The 22,199-nt window shown below is 40.0% G+C and overlaps 2 protein-coding genes across 4 annotated transcripts in view; one reads left to right on the forward strand and one right to left on the reverse strand.

The window, feature by feature from the left end:
- ACACA (acetyl-CoA carboxylase alpha) overlaps nt 1-17,356 on the reverse strand; it is a 253,387-nt gene extending 236,031 nt beyond the window's left edge. For all 3 annotated transcript variants that reach the window (XM_069078145.1, XM_069078144.1, XM_069078143.1), the window contains exons 1-3: nt 16,896-17,356; nt 6,066-6,112; nt 1,139-1,391 (exon numbers count right to left, since the gene is read on the reverse strand). In XM_069078145.1, the coding sequence (XP_068934246.1) occupies nt 1,139-1,365 (227 nt within the window). In that variant the 5' untranslated portion in view covers nt 1,366-1,391; nt 6,066-6,112; nt 16,896-17,356. The remainder of the gene's footprint in view (nt 1-1,138; nt 1,392-6,065; nt 6,113-16,895) is intronic.
- CUNH17orf78 (chromosome unknown C17orf78 homolog) overlaps nt 16,652-22,199 on the forward strand; it is a 52,929-nt gene continuing 47,381 nt past the window's right edge. Inside the window, exons 1-2 of the mRNA XM_069078034.1 lie at nt 16,652-17,075; nt 17,326-17,415. Of these exons, the coding sequence (XP_068934135.1) occupies nt 16,652-17,075; nt 17,326-17,415 (514 nt within the window). The remainder of the gene's footprint in view (nt 17,076-17,325; nt 17,416-22,199) is intronic.

Here is a 22,199-nt window from a genome sequence, read left to right on the forward strand (position 1 = left end):
CAAGACCCCGGTTTCAGAAGACAGAAGTATTGGTGGAAAGAGTCTTGGACAGTGGAGTGGGGAGTCCTAAAGGTCTGGTATCAATTTAACAAATAACTTAAGCACTCAACACCTTCATGCAAGATACTTCATCCCTCCAGACCCCATTTGCCTCCTCTGTAAAACGAAGAGGTTAGAACAAAGAACTTCTAATATTCCTTCCAGCTCTAACTTTCTCTAATAACAGCATGGAGGGTGGCTCTTCTTTCCCTCCAACTTTCAAACAGCTACCTGAAAAAGAAGCTGACACTCACTGCCTCAAAGAATAGGCTAATCATTCTCAGAAAGACTCATCTGGGGAATTTACTTACACTGTATTAAAATTCTTGTTTTGTAGAGGGGTGGCTGGATTATTTTATGACAATTAAATATAGACACTCTTAGATAATAACAGCAGTAGCTTCAACAGCAACTCCAGCTTATGTTTATCTAAGTCCTTTCACCCAAGAAACAAAGCACATCACCAAGTGTCAGGTATTCAACCAAAAGTCAAAAAAATAGCAACAATAATAAATATTTACCATGAGACAGAAATAGTTTTATTCCTAAAGAAATGAGAGCAGTGGAACCCTACCTTTCACCTAAAAAATACCATAGTAAGAATTGGTTACTGACAGATACACAACACAGAGAAGCAACATGGCACAGTGAAAAGAACTGGAGTTGGAGATAGAGGACATTGTACAAGGTCACTTAATCTCTCCAGGTCTGAGATTCCTATAAAATGACAGGGTTGAATTAGATTCCTCTCTGAGGTCCCTTACAGCTTTAAATCTATGATTCTAAATCCCCTATGAACTTACTTACATGATAGGATCTAATGAGAAAAAACTATAAACAAATCTGCTTACATGCAGGACCTATTTAATCACTGAGACAATTTCAACAATGTTGGTCAAAGCAGCAAGTAATGTACCAAATTCCTGAGCTCTCTCATTTCCCAAAGACCTAGTATTTAAGGAAGACACAGGCGAAGAAGGCAGAAAAGAGGGGGCTCCAAGTAAAGCATTCTTATCCCTACCATAATTTGTCTATTCATTCATGCAGCATGATTCTCAAGCAATTAGAGTAATTACTCGAAGAGTAAACTTCTTCATACCTCATGTGTAAGGCCAAGCCATCTTGTAGGCTTGGGAACCCCAAATCAGAGAGAGTATCTGAGCTGACAGAAGCTGGTGACAAAGATCCTTCTTTCTCTTCCAGCAGATCCAGTTTCACCAAGTTGCTGATCTCATCCTCCGAGTTATCTTCAGACACAGAGCCAATTATGAATCGAGAGTGCTGGTTCAGCTCCAGAGGCTTGGCCATGGGAGAAGGCTCATCCATTATGTTATCAAAGTAGGCTCTCAGAGCTAGGGGGAAAACATAAAAGTTGTAGAGCAAAACAAAAAAAATGAATAATCAAGAAGGAATGAGGTAGGATTGGAGAAATACCTTTTCTGAATATTTCAGTGCTTTTATTTTTCCTAAATATGGGATGAAATCTAGTATCATACCACCACCTACTCCTAAGCAGTAAACAGCAATTAATCCCTTCCTTTCCCCAAAACTTCATACATTTTCTCCACGTCTCTTAAGTCATTTCTATATCCCTCAATGACTCAGAGCTGTCCAATTTGCAATTATAAGGGGCTATAAAAGCTTCTGGTTGCCAAATATAATACTGATGTGTGAAGTTTTATTGTGTTTTATTAAAATTTGATATTTATTTAACCTATGTATATTATTGCTGTTTGATTAAAAACCAAGTAGTAATGATTGTCTGGCTCTGCCTTCCTATCTGTGGGACTCTGGACAAGCTACTTCAACTTTCTAGGCCTCAGTTTCCTGATGTGTAAAATTATGGAGTTAGAATACAAGACCTCTAAGATTTCTTCTAGCTCTAGAGTTCTAGTATATTTTTGTGGTCATATCTTTAAAATTCACTGTGGGTAATATTTACATCAACTGTATCAAGTACACAAGATTTCCTTAATGGAGGCATTTCCTCAACAATCCATATCGGACTAGCATTGGAGTCAGAGATCCTAGGTTTGACTCCTAACTCTCCCCCTTCCTACCTAAGGAACTATAGGCAAGTTACTACAATTGTCTGGGTCTCAGTTTCATCACTTATAAAATTATGACATTGTACATGACTAATATGAAAATATGTTTGGTAGGAATGTATATGTAGAGTTTGTATCAGATTGTATGCTGTCTTAAGAGGGGAGATAGAGGGAGAAAATTTAGAGCTTATGGAAGTGAATGCTGAAAACTAAAGGTAAACAAATTAACTAATTTAAAAAAAAAATTATGGGATTGGGATGGCTAGGTGGCGCTGTGAGTAAAGCGCCAGCCCCAGAGTCAGGAAGACCAGAGTTCAGTTTGAGCCTCAGACACTTAACACCCACACAAAAAAAACTAGCCGTGTAACGTTGGGCAAGTTACTTAATCCCAATTGCCCTCCAAAAGGCAAAAAAAAAAAAAAATTATGGGATATACCACATGGTCTCTAAGATCCCTAGTTCTAGCTCTAGGTATCTACGTCTCAAAGAGTTAAGTACTAGAGTCAGGTGTGGGGAACCTGCAGCCTTGAAGCCACATGTGGCCTTCTAGGTCCCTGGATGTGACCTTTGACCTAGTCCACTTTTACAGAACAAATCTCCTTATTAAGGGGATTTAGTCTGTGAAGTTTGGATTCAAAGGACCGCACCTGAGGACCGAGAGAACTACATGTGGCCTCAAGATCACAGGTTCCCCAACCCTGGACTAGACCATGTATGATCACATAACTAGTAAGTACTAGAGATCTGAACCCAGGTCTTTCTGACTCTAGGTCCAAAACTCTAGCCACTGTGTATATAGCATGAAATATATTAATTTTTTTTTAAATCCCAGCTCTAACACTTATAGGCAAATCCATGAGATTTTAACTTAAAGACTATTTATGACCTTCATGAGTGGAAAGAATCTCATACCAATGAAATCATAAGTACATGACATATTGCTAGGTGTATATTTGCAAATATATGTAGACATACAGATAAATCTCTCAGTATCTAACACAGTACATTATACTTAGTATTCACTTAAAAGCTTACTGAATTAGTATGTGTATATATGTATACGTATATACATATATACGCACACATATATATATGGGGAGAAAGAAAAAGAGAGACACATCATTTTGGAATAAATTTCAGAAAATATTTTGTTTTTTCAAAAACGATGCTAAAGGCCAATATATGTGCAGAAATTTCCAACAAAAAACCATCTGCTCTCAACACTGGCTTAAATGTGAGCAAGCAGTGACTCTATTATCAAATGTCATGAAAGTGTTGCTTGAAATAAGTCCAATATTCTTTGACAGAGTATCTTACTAGGTGTGGACAGACAGTGAATGCCAAGCAGAGGCAAGTTACTATATGGAAAATAGAAAGTATCCCTAAGCGGGGCGGCCAGGTAGCACAGAGAGTAAGAGCACCGGATCCAGTGTCAGGATGACCTGGGGATCGAATCCGGGCTCAGACACTTAGCACCCACCCAGAAACACCTGGCCATGTAACCTTGAGCAAGTTAACCCCAATTGCTTAGGGGCAGCCAGGTGGCTCAGCGAGTAAGAGCACCGGCTCCAGTGTCAGGATGACCTGGGGATCAAATCCGGGTGCCAATACTCAGCACCACACCCAGAAATAACTGGCCATGTAACCTTGAGCAAGTTACTTAACCCCGATTGCTTTAAAAAAAAAGAAAGTATTCCTAAGAAAAGCATACAACAAGACAACCATGGGAAACAATACTCATTCTACCAGAATTCAATAGAGCTGTAATATCAGAAAACTTTGAAAGCACTGTGTTCAGCTCAGTATCAAACAACTTGAAACCATTTTGTTCTATTTAAGTGTATCCCAACACTAATTTTGTGACATTTAAACATGTCTATCTCATGAGGATTATCCCACTATTATGCAAAGAGCTTTCAAAAAGCCTAAGAAGACTTACATGAACCGATACAAAGTAAAATAAACAGAACCAGACCACTGTGTACAATAACAGCAATACTGTACAATGATCAACTGTGAGTGACTCAGCTATTCTCAGTAATAAAATGATCAAAGTCAATTCCAAAGGACTTATGATGAAAACTGCTATCTACCTCCAAAGAAAAAACTGATGGAATCTAATTACAGACTGATGCATATTTTTTTTACCTTTATTATACTTGGGTTTTTTTGGGTCTGCATTTTCTTTTGCTCTATGGCCAATATGGAAACGTATTACATCACTGTAATCTACATCAAACTGCTTGCCTTCTCAAGGAGGAGGGATGTGAGGGAGGGAAGGAAGGAAGGAGAGAATATGAAACTCAAAATTTTTTTTAAAGTATGTTAAAAATTTTCATTTACATGTAATTGAAAAAATTAAATTTAAAAAAATTATTTTCATTCCAAAAAATATCTAAATGCTATAAGGAATTTTGGGGGGTGGGATATGAAGAAGGAAGAATATTGTTAAATCAAACAACAGAACACCAAGACTAGGGATTACTGATCTAGGGAACAAAGTTACTTCTTCTCCCTTTCTAGTACATACATAAAAACTGCTTAAGCACTATTGTTTTTGCAAGATTTTTTTAAACCTGTAAATGAATACTGGTTCTCTTAAAGGGGCAAAGCAGTTTTCATATAAGTTAGATGCTAGAGGAATGACTCTAACAATTAGGAACTGAAACATATAAACATCTCCTAAAGAGAAAAATAAAGATTAATAATTTTTTTTACTCCTAAAACTGTAAGAAAATTCATACGATAGAGAAATAGGTACAGGTTCATTAGCTAGTTCTTAAGTATATATAAGAGGTCTCTATATAAGTGAAACTTTTGTTGTTGTTGTTTTTTATGTTTTTCCAGAAGTTTAAAAGGAAAGTCAATAGGTTTAGAGGCTTTATTTTGTGTAAAAAAAAAAAAAACAGAGGCAATTAAGTGGTGCAGTGAATAAAGCACTTGCCCTGGAATCAGGAGGACCTGAGTTCAAATCTGGCCTCAGACACTTAACACCTACTTACTAGCTAACACCTACAAACTAGTCCTTTAACCCCAATTGCCCTGCCTTCCCCCCTCCAAAAAAAAAATCTATAAAAAACCATGGATTTCAAACAGTAGTCCTAAAACCATTCAAAGGACTCTAACCAACTCTTAATTCATATTTAAATGAAAAGTTATAAACCTAGTGCTAGCTGCTGAACAATTAAAATACTGGTATAAGTAACAGACCAAACTATTCTTGAACTATGACAGGTACGCAATATGCAGAAATCCAAACTGTAAGAGGTAAGATTCTATCAGTGATGGTGGTTCCCAGCTTTGCTTTTAGCAATTTCATAAAACAGACTGTACTTACACAAAATCAGGAAGCTCAAAATAAGCCCCAGAATTCAGTCATGTGAACAGAAATTTCAGTTGGTTAGGCCTTACTATTCTGCAAGGGCATGTGTTTTAAGTAATCACCCTAATTAAAAGACAAGGTCTTTTTAAATTCTGAAAAACCTTATTCAAACTATCCCCAAGTCAGCCAAGCTACCATTATCCCACAAAAACTAGTCAGACAGCCCGTTACAGAGGAGAACAGTCATAGGATAAAAGATCTGGAAGAGACCTGAGAGTACATATAATTCAACCTCATTTTAAAGATGAGTAAACTTGGAAATGAGCCAAAGTTATCACTAGGGAGAAAAAAAGGTAGTCAAAGGAGAACCAGAGTAGCTGTCCACATAATTCAAAAGCAGTTCCATGTCCTATCCCATCTTGGTTGATCACAGTCATCTATTCAGAGAATGGCACTTGGATCTAGAGATCAGTCAGGGGAAGAATGGGGAAATAATTAATTTCTCTACTGTTTCTCCCATAAGCTCCTTGCTCATGAAATACTATAACACCAGTTTTTCCATTTCCAAATAGTAGGATAATTTTTTAAAACCTGCCTTACAATTTAAATATTTCAACATATTAATTTTTATGACATTCCAAACATTATAGACTTACCTCTTATAATTCTTACGATGTAAGAAGATATCCACCTCCAGAAAGAACTATTAAAAAAGAGAGAAATTTAATGAAGCTTGTTTCTAGTCTTTTTTTTTTTTACTCAAAAGAATACAAAATTAATCAATCCTGCCCATTCTATTCCCCCCCGGGCATTTTTAAACACATTTGTTAAACAAATAAGTCACTCTGCCAGGCACTGAGGATTCAAAGACAAAAAGAAAAACAGCCCCTGCTTTGCTGGAGTTGACATTCTTACTTGGGGGAATCGAACATGTACACAGCCAAATAAATGCAAGATCATTTGAAAAAGGAGTCCAAACAGCTAATGAGAAATGGGCTTCCTGCATGTCACACAGGTGCAGAGCCATAAAAAATACTATGGTGAGGAAGTAAAACCTGAGGGACAGGCAGGGAAAAAATAGAGTAAAGGGAGAGATGATGTGGCAAGTAATGTAGTTTGGCTGGGATGTAGAATGAGTAAAAAGGAGTCATGGGAGCTTAATCTATAAAAGTAGGAGACTGAAGAGCTTTAAATGTAAAGCTGAAGAATACATATTTTATCCTAGGAAGCCAGTAAATATCCTTAAGCAAGGGAGTAATTCAAAATAGCATCTCTCTGGTCAAATCTATCAACTTAAAGCATAAATGTTCAGTTGTTCAACTACTGTTTTATTCACTGTGCCACCCACAGGCCAGGCAAGGAAGTTCAGTTAAAGCAGCAAGGAGCCCTGAGGGAGACAAAGGAGGAAACAAGGGCCAGGCAAGTCAAACCCCACCACCACCCACCCTTTGACCTACCCTCAAACACCAATGCAGATGGCCCAGAACCCTGAGCCCAAGAGCCTTGGTAATAGTAACACTTTCAGCCCAGCACCCTCAGCCATCATCCTGGTAAGTAACCAAACCTTATGGAGATGAACCTTGACAACTGCTCCAGGAGGTACTACAGCCACAGCTACTGAAGACCCAGAAAAGAAAATTCTTTCTACCAAAGTCTTTGGCACTGTCAAGTGGTTCAACATCAGAAACTGATACGTTTTTATCAGTGGAAATGATATTAAAGAAGAGGCATGAACATCTGCTTTGCCACTGCACCCTAAGGAGCAAAGAGACCTTTCATCTGACTTGCAGTTGAAACCTTCCATCCCCAATAGAACATGAGCTCTTCAAGGGTAAGAACTGTCTTACTTTTGTGGTTGTATCCCACAGTGCTTTGCATTAATTAGTAAGGGCTTTAAAAAAGCTTCAGTCATACATTCAGGTCTTCAAATTAAAAGCACTTCTTACACTGCTGATGGAATTGTGAATTACAGCAAACTCCTTGAAACAACACTACAGAATTGTATTTTAACCAAATGAACTCACTACTAGAACAATATTCTAAAGATGTTATATATTAATGGGGGGGGGAATGAGGGAGGGGAGTGAGGCCCACAGGGCAAAGAGGGGAGGGGAGGTCAAACTGTACAAAGGTATTCCTAGTAGTCCTTTTCATAACAACAAAAAGCTAGAAACAATCCACATGTCCAATGACTGAAGGAGAGCTAAAAAAAATTGTATAATATTAATATAATGGCATATGTCAATAAGCCTTTATTAAGCAGCTAAAATATAACAGAAGAACAAATATGAAAAGTATTTATGGATTTATATGAAATAATTTAGAATGAAGAAAGCAGAACCAAAATAATGATACATACTGACTACAACCATACATTTTTTTAAAAGCCAGAAAAACACACAAAAGATAGAATTAAGTTTAAAGAAATATAAAAGCAAACAGGATAATTTTGAACTACTTTGTTAAAGATAAGATACAATTTAAAAATAAAATATATGTAAAGGAAGTTTACAACTATACAATCTTTTGCCCTTATTTGAACATTTAGGTTTGTAATAAAATTAGGGGAAAATCACCAATAGGATTTTGTACTTCTACACACTCATCAAATCCATTACTCAGTTTTAGAACAACAGCCCTAGCTGGCCATTCTACAAATGCTTAAAATTGGCCAGTCTGGCTAAAATTACTTTAATGGAATTTTGACTTCACTGATGTAGCTACTTCTTTCTAAGTCATCATTCATGTAATGTCTTCTTACCCTTTTTGACATCCTTCCATATCCTCCAGGAATTCTTCAACCACTTTTCTTTTTTGTATGCATATTTGGGCTAATCTTTTTTGAAAGATTAGAGACCTCATTTAGGAGGCTCTGCAATGTTCTAGGACTCAGTGCAATCTACAAACAGGGGCATCCAGAGAACCTTGCCACACACAGGCAATATCCCTTCCATTTGAACTCTTCTCTGGATATCCTTCTGGACAACAGAAAATACTTTTGGTGAAGATACAGCTCCATATTTTATGATCTGCTTGATATTAATAATCCGAGGGTCAAACTTGTCCAATGTATTTTTCAAGGAATTTTGTATGATTGTGATACATGTATAAGAAACCTTTAACACAATAAGAACATTTGACTCATATTCACTGAGCCTTTCAGAGATGTAGGTTGCTATAAAATATCAATTGTGATAGCATATCTTGTCACCTCATTATACTTCATCAAGGATATCTTCATTATACATTTTCCTTAAGATTTTGCAGAGATGAGAGTAGGTGTATATAGGTTGGCCATTCATTACTAATATTTTCTTGGTAATTTTTTTTGATTGAAATAAGATCTGACATTTTTTCTCCCTAATCATTGAATATTGTCCACTCTTTCAGATATCTTGAGAATTGATCCTTTGATGCTATTGCCTATGGCCTTGTCCAGCAGCATATATCCAATCAACTGCCAGATCTTTCTGTTTCTAGCTCTACAACATCTATTGCATCTGATTCCTTCTCTCGAGTCACCACTTTAGCTCAGGCCCTCATCACTTCTTGACTAAATTACTACAATGGCTTCCTAATTGGTATCACTGTCTCAAGTCTCTCCCCACTCCAGTCCCTTCTCCACAAAGCTGCCAAAGTACATTTCCTTAAGTGCATTTGACCATGTCAAACCCTACTTAATAAACTCCAGTGGCTCCCTATTGCCTCTAAGATAAAATGTGAATTACTCTGTTTAGCTTTTAAAGTCCTTCACAACCAGACCCCAACCTATCTTTCCATCCTTACTATATATAATTCACCTTTCCACACTCTATGACCCAAACTGGCCTTCTCTATTCCTCATATGTAGTACTCCATCTCCCATCTTTGTGCCTTTGCATATGTATCAGGGTATGTTTCATGCCTGGAACATTCTCCCTCCTCACTTGTCCCTCAAAGAATTTTTCTCTTCCTGTAAGATTTAGTTCAAGCAATATCTTCTACATCTAGTCTTTCCTGATTCTTTCTACCAACTACTAGTAGCCTCCCTCCCCACACTGTATTCTGCATTTATTTTATGTATATATTCTATATATATATATATATATTCTTATGTATGTGCACACATTGCCCCGACAGAATAAAAGGTCCCAAGAGTAAGTTGTTTCTTTGTCTTTGTATCCTCAGTACCAGCACATAATAAGTCACTTAACAAATGCTAGCTGATCAACTGGTGATATTTTTTTGCATATCCTTATCAGTGCATGAGCACTGAAAGATGCAACAATCAAGTTTCCCATAACACGTTACTCATTGCTTATTAAAATTAATTCAACAATTCCTTTATCTGCTTCTCCAAGGAGAACCTGTGTCTATCCTTCCACTTGGATATATTTTTGTCTTGGAGTTTCATTTCTAATAAGAATAGTCAGAGTGAAGATTAATATGATTCAGTAAAGAATAGAAAAGTATGGAAAGATTCACGAGCTGACACAAAGTAAAGCAAAGAGAACCAGAAAAACAATATACATAATGACCATAATGTAGATGGAAACAACAATAAGTAAATAATCAAAACTGGGGCGGCCAGGTAGCACAGTGAGTAAGAGCACTGGCTCCAGTGTCAGGATGACCTGGGGATCGAATCCAGGCTCTGACACTTAGCACCACACCCAGAAATAACTGGCCGTGTAACCTTGAGCAAGTTACTTAACCCCGATTGCTTTAAAAAAGTAATAATAATCAAAACTGAAAGGTATGAAATTATGATGACCAAGCTTGGCCCCCAAAAAGAGATGTGAAAAGGCATCTCCCACTCTTCCTTATAGAAAAAAAGGGAGGATGGATATAAAATGCTGCATAGAAGATCAAATTTGGTTGCATTAGTTAGTTCTGAACTTTTATTTTTCTCTTTTTTAATTCTTGTTATAAGGCATCAGTCTCTAGTAGGAGGAGAAATACTGAGAAATGAAGATGTAAAAAGAAAATTATATATGTATATACACAAATAGAGATTAATTAATATGATTGAGTTATTTCATGAGGAATCCACTTGGTTAACAGACAATGATCCCATATTTAGGGTATCAACAGCTAAGTCAGTATTTAGAGGGATAGGGATTGGACCTGTGACTTTGTTGACAGAAGAAACTCTGGGATGAGAGAATCACCCTTGTAGCTTCTCTACACCTTAAGTCTCAGGGAGTTGCCTTGCCCGAGGTAACAAATCTAGCATGTATCAGAGTCAGCACTTGAACCCAGGCCTACCTGGCCCTGAGGTCAGTTCTCAATCTACTATAATATGCTATTAGTATAGTGTGTATAGATGAACTAAAAACTGTGATTCTTAACAACTTCTGCCCCCCATTACTGCAGAAGCAAAAGGAAGCCATACTGAATTAGGGAACATTTTATATTCTCCTTTGTTTCCTGAGTTCACATGGCAAAAGAATTTATTTATCCCAAAGAGACTGGCCTACTTATTGGTGATCAGTCTCTCCTTACTTACGCTATTCAGCTACACAGGTCCTCAGAAAAGAGATACCATCTGCTTTTAGGACCACGGGTGAGGTCTTCTCAACACGAGAGAACCTCCAGAGCTTACATTTCACAAGCAGAACTTTCAGGGTCACTCAGGTTCCTCTCTACACAATGATCATGTGACAGAAGAGGCCTTCTAGAAGTCTCCTCTTATATGCTTCAGTAAACATCTTAATTCCTAGCCTAAACCCCCAATTCCTTATCCTACCAATACAAGGTCACACTTTATCAGTGTTTTAATTTCCACTTCTCCTCCAAAACAAACAATGGGAAAACCTAGTTCTTCTCTGAGTCCATTGAATCTCTGAATATATTTCCAACTGGTCTAATATCAAAAAAGGTGGTCGAGATAATCAAACCAACTATCAACCACAGATGCTAACACTGCAGAGCAATGAGTGCTGTTTGTCCAAACTGTGATCCAGATAGGTGGCATAGTGGGTAGAGCACCAGGCCTGGAGTCAGACCTAAGTTCAAATCCATCCTCAAACACTTAGCTGTGGAATCCTAGACAAGTCATTTGACCTTTGCCTGCCAGTTTCCTCATCTGTAAAATGTATGTAAATATAAAATGTAAGAAGGTCTCACAGGATAGTTGTGAGAATAAAATGAAATAGCATTTGTAAAGATCTTTGTAGACCTTAAAACACCATATAAATGCTACCAATCAATATCATTATCATCTGGTGAAGTTGAGTGATCTGCCCAAGGTCTCACTGGGAACCTTGCCAAGATTTGAACCTAGGCCCCCAATGACAAATCCAGTATTCTTTCTAATACACAATGGGGCCTCTAATATAACATTTTCCCAAATACATGAACTCAGAGAAGTTGAGTAGGCAGGGACTTAATACAACCCCTTCATCTTACAGATAAGGAAACTAAGGTCTATAGGAATATTAAGCAACTTGCATAAGATAGCTTAGGTAGCAAGTATAAGAGCCAGGATTTGAACCCAGGCCCTCTGCCTCTAAAGTTCATGCTCTTACTGATTCTCAGAATAGATGTCTCTTAAGTATTTAAAGGGTTGTAATGTGGGAGAGGCACGGGACTTTTTGTTTATCCCCAAAAGGCAGAACTAGGAATAAGAAAGGAGGGTTTAGGGGCGGCCAGGTGGCTCAGCAAGTAAGAGCACCGGCTCCAGTGTCGGGATGACCTGGATCAAATCCGGGCTCAGATACTCAGCACCACACCCAGAAATAACTGGCCGTGTAACCTTGAGCAAGTTACTTAACCCCGATTGCTTAAAAAAAAAAAAAAAAGAAAGGAGGGTTTGCCTTGCGAAGAGGCAAATTTAGGATTAATGTAAGGAAAACTTTCTGCTGGGAGTAATCCAAAGGTGAGATGGGCCACCTCCTCCTGCCACAGACCCACTGAAGGACTTCCAGCAAAAACCAGATAAACATTTGTCAAGTATGATGTAGAAGAAATTCTTTTTCAATCTGAGTTAAGAGATGCAGGGCTATGAAAACTTTATCTGTGATTCTAATTGTACCCTATTGTTCAAAGGGTATTAATGATAAAGTTTAAGTACTTTCAGGAAACTACTCTTTCTTATACTTTTATCAATAATAACATCATGTTTTATTGAAATAAAATGTGTAACTTACCCTTCTTTTTCATATGGAAACCCTAACATTTCTTGCAAGGGGTCCCAAACTTTGAGATCTATCCCTAAACATGAAGTGAGACTAATCCCAACTAATGCATTTGCTACAGAGTCGGAATAAAAGAAATAAAACAGGCTTAACAAATCTATTTAAGCTTTGCTCCCTAAACTCAAATGGCACTGTATTTTCTAAGCAACTATTAAAAGAGGAAACAATTAGCTTCAGTTGCCTTCTGATAAAAGTATATGAACTAAACATAACACATTCTAGCTTTTTCAAGAAAATTTTTCATAAACAAATTCTGAGCCACTAAAACAGGAAATAAATTCACTGTTTTCCATTTTGTCAGCTTAATGATCAATATTTTTAAATAGATTTTGCTAAAACCCTCCCTACTGCCTAACCCCTTCTTTAATGATTTGCAGTGAGTGATCCTTAAGAAGGCCTCAAATCAAAATGCCTTTCATTTCAAAGGCTAGTGCAGCAAATTAAACTTCTATATTTTGAAATATGTTTATCAAGAGTTTTCAGTTGTCCAAAATCAGGTTAAGAATACTCTGTGGGGGCGGCTAGGTGGCTCAGTGAATAGAGCACCGGCCCTGGAGTCAGGAGGACCTGAGTTCAAATCCTGCCTTAGACGCTTGACACAGTTACTAGACGTGTGATTAAACGTGTGACTTTGGGCAAGTCACTTAACCCCAATTGTGTTCCAAAAAGCCAAAAAAAAAAAGAATACTCTGTAAAGCATATACTGTTCCTCAAATTTCTTCGTACCTAGCCCCGAATTGATTTTTCCTGCCCTTTAGTTCACCCCTCTGCCCCCAATTCGTCTTTCTCAGTTGTCAAAATAAGCTTCCTTAAAGATTTCATATTCAATTCAATAAATATTTATTAAACATATGCTATACATATAAACAGCACTATACCAGGTACTAGAGATATAAAGAAACAGTTCCTATCTTCAAGGAGCCTACATTCATTTGAGGAAGGGAGGAGAGAATAGCAATTGAAATAAATATAAGGCAATTAGCCAAGGAAGAAAGCACTGCTCTAACAACTGAGGGCATCTGGGAAGATTTCATTGAAAAGGTAGTATCTGACCTAAACACAGAAGATAAGACTCCTGGGTCTAAGATAATGAGGCAGTACATTCCAGGCTTGAAGCCTGCTTAGAAGAAGGCACAAAGACAGGAGAGACAGAATGCTGAGTTTGGAGAAAAGTTAAAAGTTCAGTTAGATTAGGATATAGTGTGTGAAAGGGAGAAATGTGAAATAAGACTGGAAAAATAGGCTGAAGTCACATTATAAAGGACCACAAATGCCAGGGTGAGGAGTTTGTATTTTATCCTACAAGCAATAGAAATTTGTCTATCCCCTTCCAATAGAGTCATTGAAGTTTTTAAGTCATCAAGTCAACAAGTACTTATTAAGCATCTATTATGTGAAATGTACTGTGCCCAGTATGAGGGATACCAAGAAAGGTAAAAATTAACTCTTGCTCTCAAGGAGCTTACAATCTAACAGAGGAAACAATATGCAAACAATTAAATATAAACAAGATACTATATATATATAATTTGATCTGGTTATAACCAATTAGAGCCTGCTAGATTACACTTTAATGAAGTGCTGGTCCTAGAGTTAGGAAGAGCAGAGTTGACATTGGACACCAGAGGTGTGACCCTGGGCAAGTCATTTAACTTCTAAATGCCTCTGTTTCCTCATCAGCAAAATGAAGATCATGTGGATAAAATGAAGCAATATTTTTAAAGCACTTTACAAACTTTAAAATTCTATATAAATATTATTGTTGTTATCATTATTATCTAGCAAGTATGACGTAATGGAAAGTGCAATGAATTTGTAGACTACCTAAAAATGTGTTCAAGTTTCAATTCTGCTATCTTCTACACACTGACTATGTGCAACCTCAGGAAAGTCACCTTGAGCCTCAGTTTACTTATCATTCCATAAGTACTTATTAACTACTATGTGTCAGCCATTGTGCTAGGAGGTAGGGATATAACTACAAAAATAAATCAGTCCTTACCTTCTTCAAGCTTCATTCTATCAAGAGAGAAAAAAAATTACAAAACCATACATAAAACGGGTATAATAAGTGTACTACTTACCTAGTTCAGCTGCTGTACAAGTCTTTTTTGTAAAATACTTTATAACTGTAAATGTTATCTAAATATGATTTAGGATGACTGAGGAAAGAAACATCTTATTTGGCTTCTCCACCACATCTAGTAAACTTATTGATAGGAAATCTCATCTTCTTTCTCACCTGTCTGCACTCATTCTTTTTCTTCTTCGGCTTCTTCACCATGCCACCCCCACCTATGCACACGCACAGGCGCGCACACACACACACACACACACACACACACAGGAGACTGTTAAATAATTAGCTTACCTAAAGGAATCCTTGGAGAAGGAATCTTCCCCCAATAAATATGCAATGAAAACATAAAAATAATTTAAAATTTCAAATCTTTCCCCAATCTTGTGTATTAATGATGTCCATCTAAAACACACATAAGTCCCAGAGCGGTTAAACCTGTCTGAGTGCAGAACAGGCTAAAAAAAAAATTCCTAGTCACTGAGCTGAAAAAGGGATAAATACCACAAGATGCATTACAGATGGAACTGCCTACAGCATGGTGGTAAAGGCAATACCAGGTGCACAGGTTTTTTCTGGGGCTGTCTTTCACAATGTCACAATCAAGTGCCATTACCCCAATTTGAGTGTTCAGGCCATGAACACTAAATTCATTAAGTAATTTCTCTCCTACTTTCTCTTCTTTCACTTTAAAAACAGCCTACCTGCTTTGTTTGATATATTTTAAAATTGCATGATGAACATAATCCAGCTATCTCAGAAAAGACAGGATGGAGAGTTTTTCTATTTTATGACAAAACAAACTTTACATATTTAATTGTTTGCCCTTTACTTTGTATTTTCATCTGACAAAATTAGATTAGTTTGCCAGGTATGAGACAGGCAGAGGAAAGGATAGATACTTCCAACACTATAACTGCAAGGCAGCAGATAAATCAAGGACAAATTACAGGATGACACCAAATAGTTGTGGCCTGCTTGGTTATATATCACATTGCCTTTTTGAAAAGCAACAATAAATTAACAGCACAGAAATGGTCGGCATCTCACAATCACGGTAAGAATCCTATAAAAGAAGACAGTTTTCTCACCCCCTACAGGAAGAGGAAGTAGTGTGTCCATAGAAAGTAAGGCTCCCAGTCTGTCCTAAAGGAGTTGGGAGGAAAAAAAATGAATGAAATATAGGGAGTGTGTGTCATCAGGGCCAATTTCTCGGAGTTAAAGTCAGATTATTTCTCACACCACACACTTCAGGAGATTACTGAAACACATTTTAAGTAGGAATTTAGTAGTAGTAGCATTTATTTAGTCCTGCGTGTTGCTGGATTTCGTTAAGATTATGTCTTCAAATCAATGCATTTTAAATTTAACATCCACGCCGCGTCTGGAACTACAAGGCCTACCTGGGGACCCTAATCTGAAAGGATACTTTCCAAACCACCCCCATCCCGGGCCCTGGCTTGGGCAGCTCCTTTCCTCCCATCCACACCCCAACCTCCCCTTCCCCAAACTAGGACCCCACTGTACGTAAAAGCTCAGTTCACCTTGGGAAACAGGAAATGGGGGGGGGGGAGAAGAGGACGGTGGAGAGGAGAGAACACATGTGAATGTACGTGTACAAACACACACACACACACACACACACACACGCGAGTGCACGCGCACAAGCACGACTACTACTACTGACAAAGCCAAACAAAAGTAAACCCAGTCACCCTCCGGTCGGCCCAGGAGCCTCCACATGTGCTCCCACCCACCCAGTCAGCACAAGGGGAGCAAAGCAAGGATTGTCTTCTCAAACCACAGGTCCTGGCCCTCCACGAGCGCGCGACTCAAGGCGCCACCCCCCCCCACACACACACACACACACTCTTCTGCCCCCCACGTGGGTCTGGTCCACCCGGGAACAAGGGATGGATGCTGGTGTCGGGGAAGGAAGCTGACTCGAAGGAAAGGAAAGAGAGGAGGGGATGCGGGAGGGGCACTGATGCGACTGCAGAGAGGCGGGGGGCTCGGAGCACCCCAGCTCCTGGGTACGCGCCCCCCATCAAGCCCCCCGGGGGCACGCGCTCACGGTCACATGGGCGAGCGGGGAGGAGGGGCGCGCTCCAGTGCCCGCAGTTTGGTTGGGGGGGCCTCCTCTTTCCGCTCCCGGCCCGGTCCCCGCCCTCCGCCCCCCGCCCCCAGTTCTCCGCTCGGAGTTCTGGGCTCCGGCTTTCCCCATCCCTCACCTCAGGGTGGCGGTGGTGATGATGGCGATAGCGGTGGCGGCGGCACCCCGGGGAGCCCCGTGCGGGTCGAGGAGGCTGCACTGGGCAGGAGGAGACGCCGGCCGCTCAGGCGATGGCTGACAGGGTTTCTAGAGCCTCCGCGAGGCCGCGTCGGGGCGGAGCCTCCGGAACCCGCCCCCTGTTGCTAGGCTCCGCCCGCGATCCGCCCCCTCTGCGCCAGCCCCCAGTTCGGCCGGACGGGCGGCGAGCCCCGGGGTGGGGTGACTTAAATCCTGGGGTTACTCGAGGCCATTCACCTCCGACCCCCTGGCGGGAGGAGAAGGAGTGCGAGGTGGGAGGGTAGGAGTGGCCTCTCCCATTGGCCGCCTGTGCTCGCGGAGGGGGACACCGCAGCCAATGAGAGAGCGACCCTGGGCGGGGCCGACGTGAGGCGATGCTGATGGTCCGAGGACTGCTCTGCCACTCGCGGTCGTCGGAGTGTCGCCGGAGGGCGGAGGGAGAGAAGAGTGTCTGGACTGCGGTAGCATCCCCTTCCCCCTGCCCAGATCCCCCCCTCACAACTTCCTCCCCTCTTGGGGGCGGGTGGGTGACCTGGCCGACTACGCGACTGGTCCCTGGCTGCATGGGGACCTACCCCACCCCTCGTGGACTGGGGACAAAGGGACGCCCTGGCCCCCATGTGCAGGCCTTTAAAGGGAGGAGGATAGAAGGGGGGGGCAGGGGTACAGCTAGACACCTTAAGGTTTAGTTTGCAAAATGCTTTACATACCTCTCAGTCTCCCTGCAGCCCACTCGGGCACGTACCAGCTCGAACTAGTAGTATCCCCATTTCAGGGACAAGATAGCTGAGACGGAAAGTGGTGAAGTAAATTCCCATGATCACAGGGTTAGTGATAAATCACGTTGTTGTTCCGTCCTTTCTGACCCTTCCTGACCCAATAGACCATAGCTTGCCAATATTGCCCCTAGGATTTTCTTGACAAAATCCTGGAGTGCTTTGCCTTTTTTTTTTTTTCAGGAATAAATCACATTATAGAGGAAGGAAATGAAGCTCAGAGAGGTTAAATAAACTTTTCAACACACTCAGTATTACGCTTCTACCAGGATTCCAAGGGAAGTCTTCCTGACTTCGCCATTGGGTCCTTCTATACTATGCCACAGTGGGACTTGGGTGGACTTCAACTTTTACGGAAAAGAGGTTTCTAGAACTTTGCATTCTCACCCCTGACAGCCAAAGGCCCCTTCCTCAATGCAAGTAAAATGCAACTCAAAGTCTGCAGGCATAAGGGATAGTAAGAGTGCTGAACAGGAAAACTTGGTAGCAAATTCTGTTTCTGATGCTAGCTGTCATTGGGACCAGAGAAAGTCCTTTAAGTTCTCAGAGTTTAAGTTTCTTCTTCCTCTTTAAAGGGGTGATGATAGTACTTGAGAGGCCTGTTTTTATTAGGAAGTTCAAATTGATGTATGAATTAAATTCAAGAAGTATTAAGCAGCTGTTGTGTACAAAGCCCTGAGGACCCAAAAATGAAAAACAATCCCTACCTTTACCACGTTTACATTCTACTGCTTTGTTTTGGTTTGGTTTCAGTTGGTTTTGGAGAGGGGAAGGCAAGGCAATTGGAGTTAAGTGACTTGCCCAAGGTCACACAGCTAGTAAGTGTGTCAAGTGTCTGAGGTCAAATTTGAACTCAAATCCTCTGACTCCAAGGCTGGTGCTCCATTCACTGGGCCACCTAGCTGCCCCTTGGGTTTTTTTTTTTTTAATCCTATGTTAAAAGAAGTTATCAAGAAGGGAGTGAGTAGGGGAAAAGTTTGAGTACCTATCATAAGTCAGTCTTCCAAAGAGATATTTTGGGTTTTGCACATTAAGAACAGAAGGTGAAGGCTTGGAGGGTACTCCAAAGTCACAGTATATGTGGCCAAGGTATACCAGTCAAGCCAAGAATAATGATAATTGTATTCAAAGGAGATATTTTGGATGTTACATATTGAAAGCAGAAGGTAAAGGATGGAGGGAACTCCAAAGTCATAGTATGTCCAGCCAAGTCTTGCAAGTCAGGGAAGAAAGGTAAGTTAGAGCAAAGCTTATTGCACAGAGTAAAGGTGGGACAAGTGACTCTTGCTGTCTGTGTGGTATTGAGCAACTGACCTTTCTAGGCCTCGGTTTCCTTATCTCTAAAGTGAAGAGGGTGGACTAGATGGCCTCTGAGGTCATTCCTTGACTCTAAATCTTATTAAGTCTTACTATCTTTTAATCATTGTAAAGATCCCAGTATTGCTCTTCTAATATTTGCACAATAGAATAAGAGAAGAAAAGGAGAATTGAAGGGAGAAAGCACACCTGGCCAACACATAGAGGAGATCACAGCAGTTTACATACCAGAAGCACAGGCATTTCTAGCACTGACTCAAAGGAAGCCCTCACCTGTTGCAGCCTTGCTAGGGTAGAGTGGTTTGGGGGTGGATTTAGCAGAACAGTAACCCATGGCAGACATCATTCACCTTTTAAACACTGAAGAGGGGATAGCTAGGTGGCGCAGTGAATAGAGCACCAGCCCTGGAGTCAGGAGGATCCTGAGTTCAAATTCAGCCTCAGACACTTAACACTTACTAGCCATGTGACCTTGGGCAAGTCACTTAACCCCAATTACCCTGCCTTCCCCCCTCCAAAAAAAGCAAATAAATAAACACTGAAGAGTAATATCACTAGGTAGATGCCTGATCCCAAAGCTCCTCTACTAAATTTTAAAGAATGGACTGGAGAGGTTGAGAATATAGAAGGCTACAAACCACATGACATAGGCTCCCCTAATTTTTCTTCCCTGTGGCTGCTTTCTTTGACTATCTTTGACAAGAGGTGGTAAAAAACTTTTTTTTTTAAGTTAGAACTTATCAAAGATACTCCACTTTGAAGTTTGCCTGCTATATGAATTGGAAATGCCCAATGAGAAGCGTTTTCTTTCCTCCCTAAAGTCTGACTCAAAGGTTGGATGAATGAAGTGATTTTGATAAGGAATAAGAAACCTGTGGAAGTCATTATAGCATTTACCTCTTCTATGAAATACTCAGCGTGAACACCTTCCCCCATGTTCCAGTTTCTATTTCCTAACACTTCCACAAGGTATAACTTTTAAAAAATTGTTTTTGATTCTTAATTTGACAAATACCAAATAAAATGTGCTTTATACAATATATACATAAATATACAAAATCAAGCAAGTAATGAAGATTGCATGTAAAACTATGATTCTCTGTTACCTGCAGCTTGCTTTTTCTTTTACATATATAATAAATTCAATGCTGCTTTCAAAGCCGTCTTCCTTATCTGTGTTGCCTTATAAATTTCCTTCTGTTCATTTCTGTAATTTTCTGTAATACAATTGTTGGTCATCATCTTCCCCTAATAGTAACACACACACACACACACACACACACACACACTGGAAAAACAAAACCCTTATAACAAATACACTGAACCAAGTTAAACAAATCTATGCATTGGCCATATCTGAAATACATCTCATTTGAACCTTAAGGTAATCATATGTCAAGAGAGATGGATAGCGGGGTGGCTAGGTGGTGCAGTGAGTAAAGCGCTGGCCTAGAGTCAGGAGGACCCCAGTTCGGTTCCAGCCTCAGACACAACACCCACACAAAGAAACTAGCCGTGTAACCTTGGGCAAGTTACTTAACCCCAACTGCCCTCCAAAAGGCAAAAAAAAAAAAAAAAAGAGAGAGAGATGGATAGCATGCTTTATCATAGGTTATGCCTGGTCATTTTATTGATCAAATTTTCTTAAGTGTTTCAAAGTATGCCTTCACAGTGTATAAACTATTCTCCCAGTTCTGCTCACTTCTCTCTACATCAGTTTACTCAGATCTTCCCAGATTCTCTAAAACCATCCCTTTTGTCACTTCCTATACAAGATAAATGTTTCACCAGGTTTGCTATTTTTTACCCTAATGGTCTTAGAAGCAAAACAATCCCATGAGCCTGTTTGTTCCTACAGACTAACATCCTAAACTGGAATTTGAGTGCAACTCTGTGCATATAATGATAGACTTCACCAAAAATTTAAGATCTAACCATAATAGTATTGTCATCATTGTAATAAACAAACCACCTATAAGACTCCCTGGGATTTAAACATCCAAGCTGCAATGTTGTATCTGTTCTTCCTTTTATCTGTGTAATGTTGTTTGGGGCCTGCCATAGCCTGCCCTCCCCCTCAGGCAGCCTCAACACTACTCTAGAAGTTATTGCCACAGAAGATATTATTAGGCCAATAGGAGGTGGAGGAGGAGAAGGGTGGAGAGAACCTACTATTCAAGATAAACAAGTGAAAGGGGAAAGCTAGTCATAGTCTCAGAGCTGGATGGGCCCTCAAAGCCCATTTCATCTTAAACATCACCAACAAGGTGTTAGACAGTCTCTACTTCTAGACCTCTAATGAGGAAGAACCCACTGCCTCCCTCAGGCAACCTGTTCTAACTTGAGGAAACTTTCATTGCTAGGAAGTTTTTCCTGACATCAAGTCTATAGATCTCAGTTTGCAATTTCTACCCATAGTTCCTCGTTTTCCCCCCTCAGGCCAAGAAGAACAATTCTAATGTTTCATATAAGAGCTTTCGAATCACTCCAAGACACATATTGTGTTTCCCCATTCCTCTCTTAGCCCCATTTTTCTCCAAGTTAAACACCCTAGTTCCATCAATACATCCCTAGATGGAATGGTCTCCGACCTCACCATCTAACTCACCCTCTTCTGGACATGCTTCAGCTTGTCAGTGTCTTTCAAATGGGGCTCCCAGAACTGGATATAGAATTCCAAATGTGGCATAACCCAGTGAGAACATAGTGGGACTACCATATTCCTCCTCCCAGACATACACCTCTCTCAATATCAACCTAGTGTTTCTGGCTGCCATATTACACTCTTGAGTCAATTTAAACTTGCAAGCCACTCAGATCCCCAGATGCTTTTCACATGAATAATTACCTAGTCATCTCTCCCCCTTCAACTGATTTATTTAAACCCAAATGTGGAAATCTTCTTAGATCCTGACATTATCATTCTACCATAACACAGGGCAGTTAGGTGGAGCAGTGGATAGAGCCCTGGGCCTGGAGTCAGGAGGATTCATCTTCCTGATTTCAAATTCAACCTCAGAAACTTACAAGCTGTATGACCCTGGGCAAGTCACTTAAACCTATTTACCTCAATTTCTTCATCTGTAAAATTAGCTGGAGAAGAAATTGGCAAACCATTACATTAGCTTTGCCAAGAAAACCCCAAACGGGGT

The sequence above is a fragment of the Petaurus breviceps genome, unplaced genomic scaffold (assembly GCF_028583685.1).
Source record: "Petaurus breviceps papuanus isolate PSGF00001 unplaced genomic scaffold, PetGlider_PUasm1.0 91023, whole genome shotgun sequence".
NCBI lineage: Eukaryota > Metazoa > Chordata > Mammalia > Diprotodontia > Petauridae > Petaurus > Petaurus breviceps.